Raw genomic sequence first — 18,934 nt, forward strand, 5'->3', positions numbered from 1 at the left:
GATTGTAGTAACATCCTGTGTTGATAATGCTGTGTAATATGGTTGTAGTAACATCCAGGTTAATAATCAAGAAGCTCGCCAGGAGAACTTTGAGTGTTTGTAGAGTAGCTACTAGAAAGCAGCTGAGGTAGATTTGACTCCTACCAGTAAAGGAAGACCATGAAAAAGGGAAGAGAGTAATGAAGAGGAAGGAAGGAACGAGCCACATGGAAGGATGTAAACGTCACTAAAGAATATCTGGCAGAAAAATGCATCAGTAGGTGAGAGGAAGATATGGGGAAAAAAGCAGAGGGAGAAGACTAGTGGCAAGCAAAAGTGGAGCACAGTCACAAACTGGGAATAAGTCGCAGTAAGTAGGAAGAACAGTAGGTTGGAGAAATGAATCAGAGCATAAGAACAGCACAGTCGGCAGTACAGGTTCTGTTTACACCATGAGGATTTTAAAACTGATTAATGCGAAGCAGGCAGGCCAGAAAAGGGACTGGAAACAGCCAAGCTCCAGGCAGGTGACATCTTTGCAAAAATCTATGGGTTAATATGCAAAAAATCTCAAACATTTATGCAGCAGCATATTCCACTAACATCAGGGATTTGGCAACAGATTAAGTTCCACTCCTTGACCGCTGCAGTGGTTTAATTTGAGATCGTAACAACTAGGTAACACAAAAACTCTGACTTTTCTCCTCCGAAAGAAATCATGGCAACCAGCGATCCTATTGTGCTTTGTTGCTGCATAATTGTTAAAGAAATGCTTTCCGATGCCCTGTGAGAGGGGGTACTATCTCGAAAGCTCAAAGGGATTGTTCATTTGATCACTAAGCACAGTGTTATTCCAACCACTCATGAACGCAGAGAATGCCTCTATTCTTATGTTCCCCTGAGAGTTGAGATCATCTGAGATATGTCGCCTATCACATATAAAGGCTGAGGTAGAACTGCTGGCAGGACATTTTAAGTGAAGCATTTTCACAGACCTGGAATTCCTCTTCTGAATTTTCGGACAACAGTTGAGTTTGACGACCACCAGGCTAATTTAGAAGGTGTAAGTGGACAAGCGAACCTTTACTTCAGGATTTCAAGCTTGAGAACTTGTGCGTTGAATGGTAAAGCAGTTTGAAGAATGACAAAATAGATACAGATGTGTTTCTAATCCCACATCTATCTGTCTCTCCCCAAAGCCACAGGCAGAACCCTGGAAATGCATCTCAGTACAAGCAGTACAAACACACAAGGAAAAAAACCCCAAACCGCTCCCAAACACAAGGAAAACCCCTACACTCAAACCCCACACACCCGACTAAAAAGCTGCACACAAAGATACTGCAATTAGCAAAGAACATGGTTACTCTACACTATCCTCTCCCACCACCTCCTAAGAATACATACGAGTTTTCATTTCTGACCTCTTAAAATTTGTTTTACAATATTCCATTCAAGTCACTAAGATAATCTTGTGATGCACTTTAATGATTCTTGACTTGTTTTGTTGAAAACATTAAGTTGTTTACCAGTAATCTCAAAAATTAAATGCCCAGCATTTTACCCATACATCTATTAATTAAAAAAAAAAAACAAAAAACAAACCCACACGAACAAAACACCACCTCTGATTCATGCCCCTTTAGCACAAGTGGCACATAGGCAAGAACTCAAATTGGTACTACGTGCTAAAATCTTCAGAAGACTGATGCACTTTCCAGTTTACGCTTGAGAGTCAAGGGAAGTGCCTGTGTGTCTCCACTGTGTGCACATTACTGTTCTCTGAATTAGCACACAAACCAGCCTACACCCCATTACGAATTAAACAGATGCATCCACAGTGCATGAAAGGACATAAAAATGCTTTATCAAATTCCTCCCCCTAATCTCAGTTGTGCTTTTTGTTTCCCCACTCTGAGAAAAACATGGCTTACTAGCATGATTTCTTATTTTTGTGTTTAAATAATATCCTTAAGAGAAATGCACTATTGTAACCACAACACTTTTAGGAGGCCTGAAGGATTCTAAAAATGTACACTTGATGCAAATAAACTGCAATTTTCAGGAAGATGTGACCTCATTAGAAGTTCTACAACCAAGAAATGTTAGGATATTTCTGGTTGAAAATGTCATTATTTTGCACTGATTTTTTTTTTTTTTTAAACACTATAGGTCAAAAAAATGTATACCTTTCCAACATTCTGACTGAGAACCTCCAAATCAACCCCCTTTTTATTCTCTAATTAAAAAAGCAAATAAGACACCTAAATAAAACCATCATAAGGATCAAATATTTCTATACTTTCTCAAAGAAATCTGTTAAATGAAACGGGTTATATTTTTATTTTAATTATTAATCTGGCCCTTAAAATATAATTTTTTATGTTGCATCACAGCTACGTCAACATAAGCAGACTAATACAGATGGTGGAGAAAATGCTCTAAATTTAAATAGCTCCCGATGTCCAACTAGCTTATATTCACACTTTTCCCATACTTCATTCCTGATAAAGAATATGATTATGATACTCTGGGATACACAGGGAGCTGACTAGAAAAGTCAGATATTTGTATATGTCAGTAGTGATTTATTACAAAGAGGCTGGGAGTCATGATGACCAGCCAAAGCAGTCTATGATTTTGAGCAACAGACTGATTTCAAGACATTCACTTCTGTTTTCTTGAAGGGGCAGCTCTGCATGCTGCCTTTTTCTTATTTTCTTTTTATTGGAATCTTGAAAATAACTCACAAAAACATTCAGACTCAGAAATCTCGTAATAGGCATCTTAATTTTAGGTAGTGCTAAAAAGGGTCCCTTTACAAGGGAACTAAGAAAATACATTAGAAAAGGACTTGTATTTTCACCGCAGGAGACATTTGTAATCAGCACCTATGTTAAACAAAAAAAAAAGTGGGTGGGAAAAATGTAACTCGGAAACTGCAAAGACATTTTTCACCCCTTATAATTATTTAGAATTGAAAGAAAAATTACAAGTCAAAAGGGCTGGAGAGAGAAATAACTTAAATGTGTGCCTTCAGGGAGAAGTTGCTAACAGGCCTATATTGGTGTAACGGGTCTAACATTGCAGCTGCAACTCTGTCCTGAGCAGAAACAGCGTGTATAGGGGATGCTAATGGAGCACACCACGGAATAGAGTAACTGTGCTGTTGTGATTCTGCTACTGAGTTTTCCAAACTAGGACAGGCTTTATCCTGAAACTGTAGTTCTTCTGCAAAAACTAGAGCAATTTGATTTTTGCACTACAGTTTGAGAACAACAAACTCCTCGGATGCAAAAGTAGTTTGCCTGGCAGAGGAAGCACTTACTCTGAGAAAAAGGAATCGGCTGCAACCCAACGGGTGCAGAGCAACTTTCTTATGGTCTTCCCATTACGTTTAGAGATCAATAGGCTTAGCGAGGTCCTAGTCCTCAACTAGGTGCTTCTGCAGTATAAATAACTGAAATAATGCTAGAAATGAGCCTGCGCTTGCATTATGGTACTTTAGTAATAGCGGGAAAAAAAAATAATCATGGGCACCATGAAAATAATCAGAGCAGTTAAAAAGGAAAAAGAAAAATCCCAAGCATGCATGCATTTAAAAGTCTCACCTCCTGGGCTTCTCACTTTCAGAAAATCCTGTTAATTAGGTTCAATCCCACTGATGGCTCCAATTCACATTCTGAAAACAGGCTACTAGATACAAATTATTATAATCAGGTGAGCATCGTTTTTGAAATAGAAACTAGATTTCTTGTTGCTGGCATACAGAAACAGAGGTTAACACCTCTCTGCTGGAGCCCAGGGGGATTTTGTCACAGAGGAAAAAGGGGAAAACAGTTATTTTGCCCAATCTTCTGATTCTACTTTAAGCTCAGATTCACCAAAATATCTGTCAAAATCCAGACAGTATTTCCAAGTGTTAAAGCATATTCCTAATTCTGATGAAATCTAGGGAAGTTCCCGTTTAGTTTCATTTATGACTGTTCCTTTGTAGGCCGCGCAGTTCACGATGATGTTGGCCAGTCACTGGTCCCTCACAGCAAGGGCAGAGTAATTTGGTGGAAGAAGAGGGAAGCTTTCATTTTTCCAGGGGTCTTGATAGTTTGAGGGTTTTATTTCAGCGTGGATCTTGAAACAAATTTGCTTTCAGATCTTCATATTGGCATTATGCATATTGAAACAGAGCAGTAAAACTATTTCAAGAAATAGACTGAAATAAGTAAACTTTCAGAATTTATATCTAATGCTGAGTATGGGATTCAGACTGAAATTTGGCTTGCTGTATAATTGCTATCCACACATCTTAAGTTTTCCATTTCATCCTATTTTGCAACAGATTTCCTTCACTGACAAATGCAGAAGGAATGTGATACCAGAGCAATAAAATCTGCAGAACAAACAAGAGGGTCTGGTGGTCATTTTAAGGATGGCCAGTTTCTATACAAGATTGAACATGACACGCAAAACAAAGGACAGCCTGAAAGAAAGTAATAGGTAACAGAATAATGCTACTAAAGTGGCCAAGTCCTGCTCATGCCATACCCTTACCTCATAAAAATGAAATACTGGAACATTTTAGACCTGATGAATAGGTGAAGCTGGAGGCGGCAAAAATGTCTGGAACTAATCCTGCCCAAAAAGGCTTTGCAAAACTTCAGTCCACTCATAAAAATAGATGTCAGAACTCCATTTAAGACTTAGCCCTTCAACAATTCAAGAATAAAATTCTCTACTTCTCATCATTTGACTCTGGGTGGCAAGACATCTGCAGATGAGAAAATGGAAATGTCTTTCTGCCTGGAGCTGCCTCAGCAGCGTGCAGGATTCCTGATGTGAAAGGCAGCTTCCTCAAGCCTGGTGGCCGAACCGAGGACTTCACGTACCGCGGACCTAAGATCAGCATGGTCCTTGGTAGGAGCTCAGGCATAACCACCACATAGCTCTGCTGAAATCAGTAGAGTTACTGTGCTGAAAAAGCAGGGGGTCCTGCGTAGATAAATGGAGGCAAATAGAGTCACCACATCCTGATAAACGCTCAGGGAAGTCCACTTATTTCAAGGAAGGAACAGTGTGTCAAATGTTAAGCATTTATTTTAGAAGCATCAATATTTTCGTTTTGTCTCCACTGAGTTCAGTGAAACCAAGTCTATTTATGGTAACATTGTGTGGTAGCTTAAGTTACGTGTCCAAAACCTGCTGCTTTTGTTTCAAGAGCATATCCAATCGCTTTTCTACAAGCAAAGGTTAAAAAGAAAACCCTATTACAGATATTTCTAAACAAAATTGAGAAGTCTGGTGAATTTCTTTTATCTGTAGCCAATTTCTATTGAAGTCACTTGAGATACAGAGATTTAGAACTATTTTTGCAACAGTGTCCATACATGTGTTTGTTTAAACAACTGAGTTCAGTCGTTAAAATACTGATTTCTGCTGCAATCCTCCTTGTCAGCACTACCAGGGACATTGTTAGTTTTCCATGGTTAATATCGCACACAGCAGAAATTTTAAGATGCTACAGCAAGAAGGCTTAAAAGGGGAAAAAAAATACATAAAATTCACTATGGATGACAGCTACTAAAAATCACTCCGTCTAATCTAAAGTTCCTGTTTTGATGGAGATAATTTGTATCCAGTAGAAAAAAGGTTCCTTCTGGTTAAGTGGGAATATTAAAAGGCCTACAGAAAGCCAAGCTTCTCACTGGCAACAGGGAAGGGAAGCATAGGGAAGGCTCTAGAGAGGGAGCCTGCTCTGAACAGCACAGAAAATAAAGAACAGCATTATCATGGCTGTTCTTTGCTCCTCGCAAGGCTTGTAAGCGACTGCCGTCTCGTCGCCACCAGGATGTTTCTGTACAAGTACCAGTGTGTGCGCACCAGTAAATACCAATCCTTTTCACTTCTATTTTCCTCATCAAAAATGGACACCTCAGATGTGCATTTCTGCTCTTTGCCTCCTTGTCAGCACTTAAAGGGACACTGTCATGCCCGGGAAACTGAACTATTGCACAAGTGCTGCCAAGCTACACATCTGAAGGAGTTAAGCCAAACCACAGTCAGCTTTCTTGAACAAATGCTTAACAGAAAGCCACAGCTTCCAGGATGGGTTGGATGTGCCGCCTGACATGGTGCTGCAGCCCTGGAGTTTCACAGCTCCAGGGTACAAGAGATGGGAGTGCCGAGGGGAAGACGACAGATGCCAAGTCCTGCAATTTTTCATTCGCTCGTTCAAAAGCTCTGTGTTCCCCCTCTTGCTTTCACTCTCCACCACCATTAGATTCATTCTCAGTCTAGCAGACAGAGTTACAAATGTCATACATTAGGCTGCAGCACAATTTAGATTAACTCAGCATAGAAATAATAATATTTTGTCAAGGTCACCACCAAAGCAGCTTGCATGGGGTGCTTACAATATGCTGTCACTCTCTCCTTTCATAATCCTTTCACAGTGGGCTTACCGCTGCTTGGCTCTCCCTTCCACAGCTACACCCACCACATACCGAGTCTGACACTTTGGCAGAAGAGCTGCTGCTGGACAAGGGGATGCTGCTACAACACCTCTCTCACTGCCCTTCCACACTTTTTGGGCAACAACTTGAACATAAGAATATTCACAGTTCTTTTCATATTCCAGCCCACCTCTTTAATACTGGAAGGACAGGTTGATGGATTTTTGATTTTTAAGCTCAACTCACTATCTTTATAGTTTTGCAGAAGTCAGTAGAACTAATTACAAAATTGCCAATGAAGGAGGTTTAAATAGGGGCGAGTGGGAAGTTCCACTGCAAGCAAGAATTTCTTAGGCCCATCTGATCCTGGCAAGGAATTGAAATTTCACCTGATCGACAGCACACTGGATGGGAAGCATCAACTTAATACTGACCTCCTGTGTTTATGAGGGCAAGAGGTTTACCTCTGTATCCCCCTTTCCCCCTAGCTTCTATCTATTGCATTCAGATAAGAAAAAATCTGGGTTAGGATCTCTGTCTCATGATGTGTGTTATGGGCAGCCTAATGGAGCCCAGTGGCACAATCAGTGGTAATTATGGGGGCTAGACCATCAGCGAAGTGCCTCTTTTTAACCAGGATAACTGACCACTTGAAGTCTGAGGAGAATCCATTGTTTTCATAGGACTCTTGCAATAGGACATTATTCTGGCTCAAATCAGGTATTATGGATTTGATCCAGGAATTACCCAATGAAATTCCATGATTCTTATTAGGCTGGAAGCCAAAGTGGGTGACTTTCATATTTATTTTTTTTTAAGACACAAAAAGATTATTACTCTCAGCTGGTGTTTCTGTATTCTCCCAATAGATTGTACAAAAACTCATTCTGGTTCTCTTCTAGCCATCGCATTAAGAAGTGAGTCATATCGTAATTAAACTTTAATGACAACATCTGTTTCGGCTAACACGACAGAAGAGCGCTTGGCCAGAGGAGGACTACTCTGCTGCTTATTTCACCCAAACCAGAACTGAGCATTTATTCAGCCTCCACAAAACTGGAAATGGGACAACAGCAACATCCCAGCTACTTTCCCCAAAATAAAGATCTTTCAGAAGCACTTCTAATTCATTTACAGATAAAATCCTGCCGTAACCAAACTGGATGGTACATAAGGATCAGTGACGGAGAACACTGAGGACTCTGTTTCTTCTGTGCAAACAGAATGCTCCCTTGGGCTGCAGCCTGCTAACGGGACAAAGACGACAAAATATACTGGGAAAGAAGTAACTTGTTTTCATGGCTAGCTAATTAGCCAAAGGCTTCATATCACCACCCAGCAACACGTGACATTAGACCACCCTTAGCCACCCTCACTTTTACAATCAGCTACAATGTGTGCTCTGGCTAACAATAGGATGGTAAATGCCTATTGTGCTTCCCCCCATCTCGCATAGAGACTCACTGAATAAACAAGGGGGGGAAAAAATCAGCAGATCCTGTACACTGTATAGCAAGCATTAAAATAATAAGTTATTTATTCTACTGTTATTGTGCTGATTAATTACACCGAGCACAGCCCACCGGGCCTGCACTGCTAAAAATACAGCAGGCATCGCTGGCTCAGGTCCACATCTATGCTAACAAATCTAGTAACAACTCCAGTCCCTATAAAAGAAGAAAAACTCAAACTTGTTATTCATGTAGCTTGCATGTGGTACAGATGAGAAAAAAAAGTCATACCAGATCAGACTTATTAAAATGCCCTTAAGTGCTTGTGCACTAATTTTGTGGCAAACATCAGTGCTAAAAGTAATCCTAAAGGTTTAGACACTGTTGTAGAGCAGTACATTAATTATGGTGGCATATTAACTAGTTTGAGGTCCAAGAGCTACTGTTACTGTTTAAAGCATCAGATGGCTGGCAGAAAAAGTATTGTCGAACGCTATTGTTAAAAAAAGAAAATCCATAAAAATGAGCTATAACTAAACCAACCACAGAATTAACATAAAAAATGTAAATATCTATACTTTAGAAAAAGCTTCAAACCCTAAAATAAAAAAATAATCCACCAATTGGCAAACTGCTGCCTGTGAAATTCTGTGGGTCTCTTTCCAGCACAGCAGCTCCCCAGTCTTTGACTTCTCTTGTCCATATATAAACTACACATAGTTTGCAAAAAGCATTTTATGCTACGTAAGATCTTGCAAGAACAGTTTCAACCCTTCCCCTGAAAAAAACCCCACAACACCCCACATCAAAAAGGGAAAACTGGGAGCAGTACCTCTGAGACCCAACAACCGCACAAAAGATGCCAAATGTTTTTTTTTATTAAAATGTAAATCTATTCTGTCCATCTCAGAAAGTTAACCCAGTCTTGCTGTTGTAGTTTTGGTAAACCAGTGGTCTCTGGATGGAAAGAGACAGGCCAAGTCTTGCAAGAAACCGGGAAAGAGATGGTGAAGGAAAATGGAAATAATGTGAACAGTTGGAACAACAGAATGATTACTTAGCTTATAACGAAAAACTACAGGAAACTAAATTCCCCCATTTACCTCTCACGCAAGAGGGAATAACTGCACCGTGGTGATAACATCTATCTTAGGACAATTTGCTGTCTCACCAGATTGATTTTTTTCTGTAAGCTTGCCATTATTTTGCATTAAAGTCATAGCATGTGTCCCACAATTGATAGTGTTTACAAAGAGAGAAGCTTCCCAGTAAGAAGGTCACTGAACTACAATAACCCTCAGCTTTTAGGACGCTCCTGATGTGACCACATCACCTCCTGATAAAGGCATTGTGCAGCCAGGAGCTGCTAAACGCCTTCCAGCTCCTCCTTCTGCATTCTGCCCTCTCCCTTTTTTAAACAAGAATCAAAAAGCAAAAATGGATACAATAAAAGAGTGAAAACTGTACAGCTATAACACACAATTATATATATTCCCACCTTGTAAGTGTATTCTGTACAGCCACTTCCTAATTGGTAAGAGATTGACATTGCCTATTATTATGGGAGAATGGTCTTTACATACCACCATCAAATCCCCAACAGAACACACACAAAAAAAAAAACCAACCCCAAAACTGGTATTCCTAGATGTGGACGCAGTGGGACTGCAGCAACTGTGGGACCCTTGTCCTGCCATGTTAAGGGAGGCCAAAAGTGAGGGTGACTACATCTGTCAAGCCGTTACAGATGGAAATCTCATGAAGACAGAAGTTCTTGAACCTGCATAGAGTTGTACAAATATCCACAGGACATTCTGCGTAGGACACAGAAGCAGGCATCAGCACAGCAATGAGTCAGGGTCAGGCAGGATCACTGTGGAATTGTGCTGAATGTACGGTTTCTAGCTCTGCATACAAAAGATACCTCCGGATGTACCCACCACTGCAATTAGAACTGGCAGAATGACGGATGGGGCTGTGTTCAGCATCCCTTTCCCACATCTGCCTTTTTTTATATAAAGAAAACACACAAAAAAACCTCACCAAACCCCAACAACAAAAAACCACCCAACACCCCACAGTACAACTCCAGCCACACAGCAGAGATCACTGGAAAGCACTACACCATGAAGAACCATGACCACTTCCACAGATAAAATTTTAGCACTGATCTACTAGATAGAAACGAAATTTCCTGTTTGAGAAGATCAAGATTTATTGTATCTTGAAAAGTTAGTACACTTGAACTTTGCATCACTATCAGAAAGGGGAATATGCTGGCAACATATCATAGTACCCCCATGGAGAATTTTTCCTTACTTGTAATTTTATGCTACTTCAGACCTGCGGGGAAAAAAAAAGCATGAATAAAAATCTGCCTTTTGTCATTTTCCAAGTTAACGCAGTAAGGGACTGCACCAAAGTAAAGTCCAATCCTGCCAGTCAGAACAACAGGCACACTGGCTCCCTGCTTTTGCCTCACAGTTGTAGAGCAGCAATGGATCTAATAAACTTTTGAAAACTATCTCTGGAAGTGAGGTCAGCAGTCACCTCCTAATCCATTTCTTTAAATGCATATGGCTCTACCTGGCAATTTTCTTTTCTCACTTCAACTGAGATGTCATTCACGATACTTTTCTGACTACATACTGGTTGCAACAGAGACCATGTTGACTACGTGCAAGTTCAACAGAAGTTTGTAGCAAGCAAGACATTCTAGTTCCACATCACAGACACATATTCAGTCTATATCAGACAACAGAACTCTGTTGGGTGTCACAAGAAAATCCTTTCAAAGGACAAACAAAACTAACTCTTGTTAATTCAGAATTTCATAGTTACAAATACCATTACTGTATAGACTAGATTTCTTTTCTCTCCCGTATCCTTACCCTTCTGCTCCATTTCTCCACTCTGTTCTCTTGTACAAAAAGTTCACCGCCTTTGAGAATTAGCTCTCAAACAGGATATACCCAACTTGTTTGTTTCATAAAGCAGCTGGTACAACATGACTCCATTGTTGATACCGACATTTCAGCCATACCCCAGTATAAAAATAAAAACTAAACAGATATGCAAAAAAAACCCCTCCAGAGTGGCAATTCCCCCAATTTCAACTCATCTGAAGAGGAAGAAGAAAACTAAGACATTCATGTTCACTCACAAGTGGTCCTTCACAGCTGTGGATCAACCTTTGTTTGTATTTACAAAGAGTGCTATTGGGTCTAGCGGACTTGAAAGAGAGATCCACACTTGGTTCTTTATCAGCAGAACATTTTCATTCAATAGTACGGTGCTCACCTCCAAAACCATACCCAGCTGACAGGGACTGCAGAAACCACAGAAACCACTGTGGAAGCAAGTATTTACAAAAAAAAAAAAAAATTCCTGTATTCAAACCGCACAGCTCCCTCTGAACTCTTCTGTATCACAGTCTCTAGTAATTGCATCTATTCCACGCTGTCCACAGCACAGAAGGTTCCCTGCTCCTGACAAACCATATTGTCACCTGGTCCAAGACAACACTAACCTCGGAGACGGGGTGTGTGTGTGGGGGGGGAGGTAAGAGGAAAGCAAGAGGGTTCCATCTCCTTTGCTAAAGAGCCTTTGACCTGGCAGTCGGGGCTCTCTGGTGGCTTCCAGGGACTGGCAGTTGCTGCCACCGGGTGGCTCAGCGGAGAGGGACAGCCAGTGCTTCCAGGGGGACCCGGATCCTCTGAGCGCCCACGCATCCAGAAAGAAAAGGCAGGCAGATTCCTTTTCTGAAGGGGGCTCAGTGGTTTTGTCAGGCAGGAACTGACCTCTCTGCTGCCCGTGCTAACCTTTCTGTAGGGGGTGGCACTGTCCAGGGAAAGCGACCTTTATGATAAGCACAGAAATAAGGCACAGAAGACAGCAATCCATGTGAAAAAGGAAGGCTGCGCTGCCCCCGCTCAAAGAGACCGAAGGCTATTTAAAATTCTTCAGCAGAGGAATTCTAGTCAAAGCTGAAGCTATAAATTAACCGACTCCTGGTGCATACTTGATGCTCGTTATAATTAACATCACCAGGGAGAAAGAAAGAAGAAAGAAATGAGGGACAGCTTGAAATAGATCAAGCTAGAGGGAGAATAACTGAGCAGGGTCTGTAATCTAATCATTTAAGCCACAGGACAACAAACAACTCACCTAGGGAAAACTGTTCCAAGGTGAGCATTTATCCCCTATGAGATGGATTTGCCCATCTTAAGAAATTGCCCAGAACTGCAGGGAAAGGCAGGTATATACAATAGTGTCATTCTCAGAGACATAAAACTTTTATCTGCCAAAATTTTCTCCCTGACTCTCCAGGAGTCTCACACCAAAGTGGTTTCATTTGCACCTTCAGTCCACTTTGATTTCCTCACTTGACCAGGGTGAAAAAGAAGATTACAGACTCCATTTGCACCGTATTTCCTCTTTTTTTTTTTTTTAACCATTTTTATCTAATCTTAAAACCAACAAAAACCCCCAAACTTTCATTTGTAAAGTGGTAAAAGGGTTGATATAAGAAGCTATAGTCTGACTGATTTTGGAGTTGGAAAGAAATTTTCCTCCTTGTGGTGCCAAGTTATCAAAGGTTGAGCATTGGTTATCTTAGAATGCAGTTCAGTTCACAGATTTCAACGTGGAAATATTTAGCAATTTGTTAGTAAATCATTAGCTTTAAAGAACATGCAGTTCACTGCATGTCGACCTTCTTAAATTAGTAAAAGAATCTGTAGTGAGAGTATGGATCACTGGATGGTGCGTTTAGGCCTACCAACACTGAACTTCATGGTTTTTAATTCCCATTTTTAAGTTCACAGTCCTCATATGGACCACAGGCTTGACTAATTACTGGTTTAGTTCCCTGGTGCTTGGGGCTAGTGATCAGAATACAAAGAAAGTTTAAAAGCCTGAGATTTTGCTGGTACAAAGAGGCAGACAAATGTCTCCTTGCTTTGTTGTCCCCATTCTTCTCACAGACGGAAAACCAGAGATCTGAACTGAAAAAGGACACAGTTTGAGATGCACATTACACAGTGCCGTGGGGCTCTATAACCAGTAACATTGGATCTGCTGCAAAGGTAGAGGAAATGAGGTAATAGCCTTACTGCTGAATTAATAAAGTTGAAACCTAGTTCTTAAAGTCTACTTGTAGATTCTTCAGACACTAGTATTATATCATCAGTGTTGGAAACATTCATACCAGGAATTGGCTCATGTGCCAATCACACTACATTATCTCATTGATTTTAAACAAAACCAGTCTAAATGGTCACAAGCATTGTTTCCATATACAGTAAGATTTAATTATTCATGCTCCATTCCTTTTGTACCTTGAAAGAAAAAAAAATCCTTACTGTATTAAAAAATATTTGACTCACCCGAAAGTCTTCAAGCTACTCAGCCTTAATAAAATCCACATGACTTCTGCAGATCTTGAGTTTCCACTCCAGTATAAATGGAGCTAAATACTACACCAACTGATAAACTTTCAGCCTTGCCCTCACTTCTCCTGCATTACTGCTTTTTTCTTGGAGTTCTACTAGCGTAAAATCAACATAAAGTTGGAATAATAAGGTTTCCCTGGCTCTTTTCCAAATGTTAATGCAGAAGAAAAGGCCAAATACTGCTTTCAGATCAAATAATATAACTACCAGCAAAACCTAAAGCGGGAACCGGGGCGGCATTTACAGAAAACTACCACGAGGACCTCATCTAAAATCTAGGCCTCCAAGTATCCTCAAAGGCCACCTAAGTCTATCCTTCTGCCACAAAATGAACTACATGACATCAGTTTACACAGTCTGTCTAACCTGTTTTAAAGGATGAATCTCTACACTTCCCAGATGATGCATCCCGATGTTTTAGTATTTATTTTAGGATTCCCCTTCCCAACTTTTAATCAAATCTTTCCTTCTGCAGTTTAAAGAATTCACTGCTTGTCCTATTTATCATGGACAGAGAAAAGTTTATTTTCCCTCTTACTGCATACATCTTTAATTTTGTTGAAGAGTGGGATTCAATCTTTCTTCTCTGTGGTAACCAATTGCAAATCTGTCTTCACAGATGATTTATTTTAGACCTTTGATCCCCCTTTGTCTTCTTCTTGGTTCTTTCCTCTATCTTTCCAGGTCTCTGTGCAACTGTAAGGCCTGTGCCGAAATGCTATACACCAACATTAAGCAGATCACAAGGACTTTGAGGGAATTCTCTTTTCTGAGCTAACAGATCAAGTAACATTTTTCTGTTGTCTGATTAACTCACCAAATACTTCATTATCCTCTGACGACTGCTGTGTCAGTCTGGCTGCTTTTGGACTCTCTTTAGTTGCTTCCTCTACCTTGGTTTCAGCATTCTGTAAAACAAACATTTCTTCAGATTAGTCCTCTTTTATAGTTATCAACTAGAAAAATTCTTCAAACTTCTTAATTACACACACATTACATTCTTAGTGAATACTGAATCATCAACACAGAGGATTCTGGTATCTTTACTAAGTATATGCGGCTTTGCAAAACACTGAGGGAAAACACTCTCAGAAAACACAGATTATTTTTTTTTTAGTCTGTTTTAATCTGACTAGAGGACATAAGATGGAGGGATAGAGAAGACATCCAAACAAGAGAGATCTTGGAAACCATGAAAGACTTGTAAGTTTCTACTTTTCCTCCTCATATTTCATTTTCTTTCTATTGACATCTTCCATTGTTGACTTGGTGAGCCAAGAGATCAGAAGATAGTGCAAAATATTTCTCCTTACAGAGCAATGGTAAGTGAGCTAGAGAGAGCTTAAGAGCAGCCATCTTCAAATCTTTAACCAACTAATGTACTTAACTGTTTAAAGCACACGTATTTATCTATTTCTGAAACAAATCTGCCAGTTCACTACCTGGTGTTAGACTGGGCCCCGAGACAAGTAAACAGCTTCAGCACTTAAACTACCAGAAGTCAAAGCATTTCATTCCCTAGCTAGAAAAGACTGAAGAAAACATAACCTATGAAACACTGAGTTTTAAATATTTATATTGCTACTAAAGAAAAAATAACTCATGTTTTTAAAGTGTTTTACTTTGGTACCCAAGAAAAATGTATATGCAAGCTTGCAGCAATGCAGACAGTAAACTGCATATGCAGTCAGCTGTTGAATGATGGATATGAAGTGACTGATGCGATATTAAATATTACTGGAAAGGGCTGCCTAAGAGCTGAGGAAGGGAAAAAAGAAAAATGTAGTATGCCTATGCTTATTAAAGGATGGATATTGCTCTATTCAAGTACATGCTTGTTCAGAAAACTTTGTGTGATGTTTGGGAGAAATTACCTTTGTACAATTTATAGATTCTGACTTACGTTTTGAAAATGCTGCTATACAATCTGTCCATGAAAAGTACCGGTTCTGCCCTCAGAAACATAGCACGCTTCCAAACTCTAAGTGGTCTCTTATTTCCCCTTATTAACAACCACACAGAAGATATAAGATGACAGGTAGATTAAGTCTGTCAACCTCCCTATGGAAGACAGGAGTACAAATTTAGGGCATGTAAACTCAAGAAACTTTGAAGCAAGACAGCAAGTTTTGTTAGGGAAAAAAAACCTCTAAAGAAAGACCTAGGAAGCCTACTTGTGTCAGACAGCAGCAGACAAGAACAGAAAAAGCAGAGAGAACAAGAAAGAAAGGAGAAACTGTGCTTCAGAGGAAGAAAAACCCGCAGAAGAGAAAGGATTCTGAGCTCCCTCAAGCCACCAACCTGAGCATCCCATGCAATAAACCCATCAGCTATATTTCTCTCAAAACTGAGGAGACAAATCAGTTTTAATAGATGCTCATCTCGGTTTGGGTTAACTGGTGTCCCTTGGGGAGATGGAGGGACCCAGTCAGAAACCAGCAATGCCTATACTGGGAGACAACTTGCTTTGGGTAAACCATTTTGTGACCAGCAGAAATACTTAAGCTCCGAAACCACAGATATCATTTGTGGGTTGTGGAGCCACCCAGTTGGCAATGTGTTACGTGCTGTCCACACACACAAGGGCTACATGCCAAGGTCCACAGCATCTGCACTGGTTTACAGAACCACTTGCATGTGGTGGCCACTGATTCAGTAAGCTGCATATTGTTCTTCATCCTATTTTAGTTGCTCCATAGCGAGCAGCAACTCAACTACAAGGTCTTTGTAGAAAGACATGGAGAACAGCCTTCAACTCTGAAAAAAGCAGAAGAGGACATCTGCTACAGCAAAGTGAACCAATCTCAAAGTAAAGAGCTACTAAAAATTGTGCCATCATGGACAAGACAAATTTCATGCATTTAGATGATCAAGCCAAGTTCAGGGCTTTCCCAGATGAAGGAGACAGCTGAATTCCTGATCAGAGCCATTGCTGTAGGTTTTGTAAAGAGACTGCTTGTTAGCTCCGTTTTCAAATGTATTCCACTGCATTGAGTGTATGGTAAAGCTGATGGTGCAAAAGGAGAGGGACTGCTGTTCCTCACGCTCTTGCTCCTCTTGGGAAAACAGCTGAAAGTCTGTAACCTGCTGCAAGGCATCAAGAGCAGTAGCAACAGAACACCATCCAGCAAATACTCAGTGGTGCCTATGAAACAAGTCATCACTCCAAGTTCTTATTAGAGAGATGTTTGCGTCCCTTGCTTTAAAAACATGGCTTTGGCAGTCTCAGGGAAATTAGAGAGACTGAGCCCTGAGATATTTTGGTTTGAGTTAAATCACTGGGAAGAACTACACAGCAGCTGTGCTGTCTGCTCCCTGGATGAGCCACAATGTTGGCGTTGACAGATGTCAGCTCCAAGATGTTGACAGGAAAGTTGTATGATGTATCAGGCTAAAACATGACAGTGCATGGTTGGATGTAAATTCACTTGGCGTGGCTTCCTATACAAAATGTAACCTTTAAAAAGGTTTCTTTTGCTTTATTATTTGTACTATAAAATTTACACATTATTACTGGCATATCTACTATTCGTATTACCAAAAACAATACAAGAAAGAACAATCAATGATGCAGATGCTCTAAAACAAGCTATATTATAAACTTGCATTTTAAAACACAAGATATAGCCAGTTGCTTAATTCTTTTTTCCAGTGTCCTAAAAATTCTTAAGTGTCTCTATCCTTCTAATCAATGAACAGAAAAATTGAACACACATTCCCTTACGCTGCCTGAGCTGTGCCAGGAGGGATTCCTTACCTACAGTTATAATGTGCTTGTGGTTGGTTATAAAATAAAGGCCCTTTGTACATAGCATAGTAAATGTAATTCTATCTAGCTCTTACTTTCCAGTTGAGCACTCAATGCAATTTCAAAAGTGGTAGGCAAAACAGGTTTATTTTACAGTATCGGTTCTCAAGAACTATAGATTTTAGCATGAAATATTATTTAGGCCTCAATTCACAAAAACTCTCTCTCCCCAAAAAGCATCTCCTTGACCACCACAAAAACTAGCATTAAACTGGAACCCAGGTCAAGTTTCTTGAGATGAGATGGGCATTCTCAATGAGCTTAGACCCTTCTCTGAACTAGGGCCACCAACCTGTGCTTCACAAAAAGCGAGGAGGACATGTCTCGTTCTGCAGGTGTTCTGACACTGGCAGAGAAACCGCAGAGCATCAAGATCACTACCAAAGCACAATGGAGTTGCATTTCTTCCATGAGTTGGGCCACTCATGTTCCAAAATACCATAAAACACCTAAGCAGCAAGCCAGCATCCGCTGCATCGTAACAGCTGGTCACAGACTGGAAGTACTTCTATCATTTCATAAAGTAGCTCAAAAGTAAGGTGTGCATGTACACTGCATCTGTATATATGTGAATACGTACATATACAGCTGCTCTTAACTCAGCCCTGATAAAAATCAGAAATTGCATTATAATCTGCCACAGTTTTACATGAACCTTTTGTTTGTGCTTCCCACTGTAGCTGCTCACCAATGCCTTGTGACTCAGTTCGCCTGGTTTCCCATTATCGACCAAGTGAGCACCACAGTATCCATATCACACGTTTTAAGACTTTGATAGGTAAATATACAAATAACAGGTAGCTATCAAAATATTTGCAACAAATTAATAGCAACATAAAAAAAAAAACGTTTGGCTATATACACACCCATTAGTGCAAGAAGCAAGGCTATTTGTCTTTTGCTGCTATCAGTGCCTATTTAGAAGATCTTTACCTAAAAGGGAATTATTACGAAATGGTGAGTTACAATGAGCTGTGTTCTACAGGCAATACAGCACCAGGCCAGGTTAAAAAGTGCAGTGAGGCATATTACATTTACTGAAGCAGCTATGTCCTCAAGAAAACACAGAACTTGGAAATGGAAAGTTGTACTCTGGAGTATTCAAGCCAGTTTTTTAACTACCTTGCCATTCTTGCATACTAGTTAGGAAAGGCTTGTTTCTTTTCCTTTAACCATAAAACTGTTACTCAATGACTTCATTTTGCAAATGAAAAACACACACAGAAAGGTTAAGAATTCTCATCAGAAACCAGTTATTCTAGAAGCGTTATATCTAAAAGAGAATTAAAGAAATCCAATGCAAAGCAGAGATTCATACTGTCTGTGCTCTCATTCCCGCCTTTTACAATCTACTCTGTTTTCTTATTATGTACTCAGCTAGTTATGTTTAGCTCCATCCCAGTGGCATAAATGAAACCAGACTGAAATTTCCTTTATTTTCAGAAAGTGCCACACTGACATCAAAAGTTCTAATTGCAGCAAGACGACAGAGACTGCGGGTGCATGAACTACTGCTTTGGCAGCACAGCTATTTCTCCAATTCCTTCTCTCATTTTCATTCATTCATTCCTTCCTGTCCAAACATGTTACCTTCCTTGCAGTGAAGTTCACAACACCTAGCAGAACTAGGGGCATGGTAAAACACTTGATTCCTCCTCTACGCTACATTTATGAAATTAAGATATATAACAGACATCTGCTCAAAAGACAGACAAGAGTTTCTAGTGCATAAAACCAGATCTGACTGGCAATAAACCTCCATTTTGGAATAACAGAAAAAGGGTACATTGTTGC

The 18,934-nt window shown here is 40.1% G+C and overlaps 1 protein-coding gene across 2 annotated transcripts in view; it reads right to left on the bottom strand.

The window, feature by feature from the left end:
• Window positions 1-18,934, bottom strand: part of MBP (myelin basic protein) — a 123,992-nt gene that overhangs the window by 47,290 nt on the left and 57,768 nt on the right. For both annotated transcript variants that reach the window (XM_074146422.1, XM_074146423.1), the window contains exon 3: window positions 14,150-14,240. In XM_074146422.1, the coding sequence (XP_074002523.1) occupies window positions 14,150-14,240 (91 nt within the window). The remainder of the gene's footprint in view (window positions 1-14,149; window positions 14,241-18,934) is intronic.

This window comes from Numenius arquata, chromosome 4, assembly GCF_964106895.1.
Source record: "Numenius arquata chromosome 4, bNumArq3.hap1.1, whole genome shotgun sequence".
Lineage (NCBI taxonomy): Eukaryota > Metazoa > Chordata > Aves > Charadriiformes > Scolopacidae > Numenius > Numenius arquata.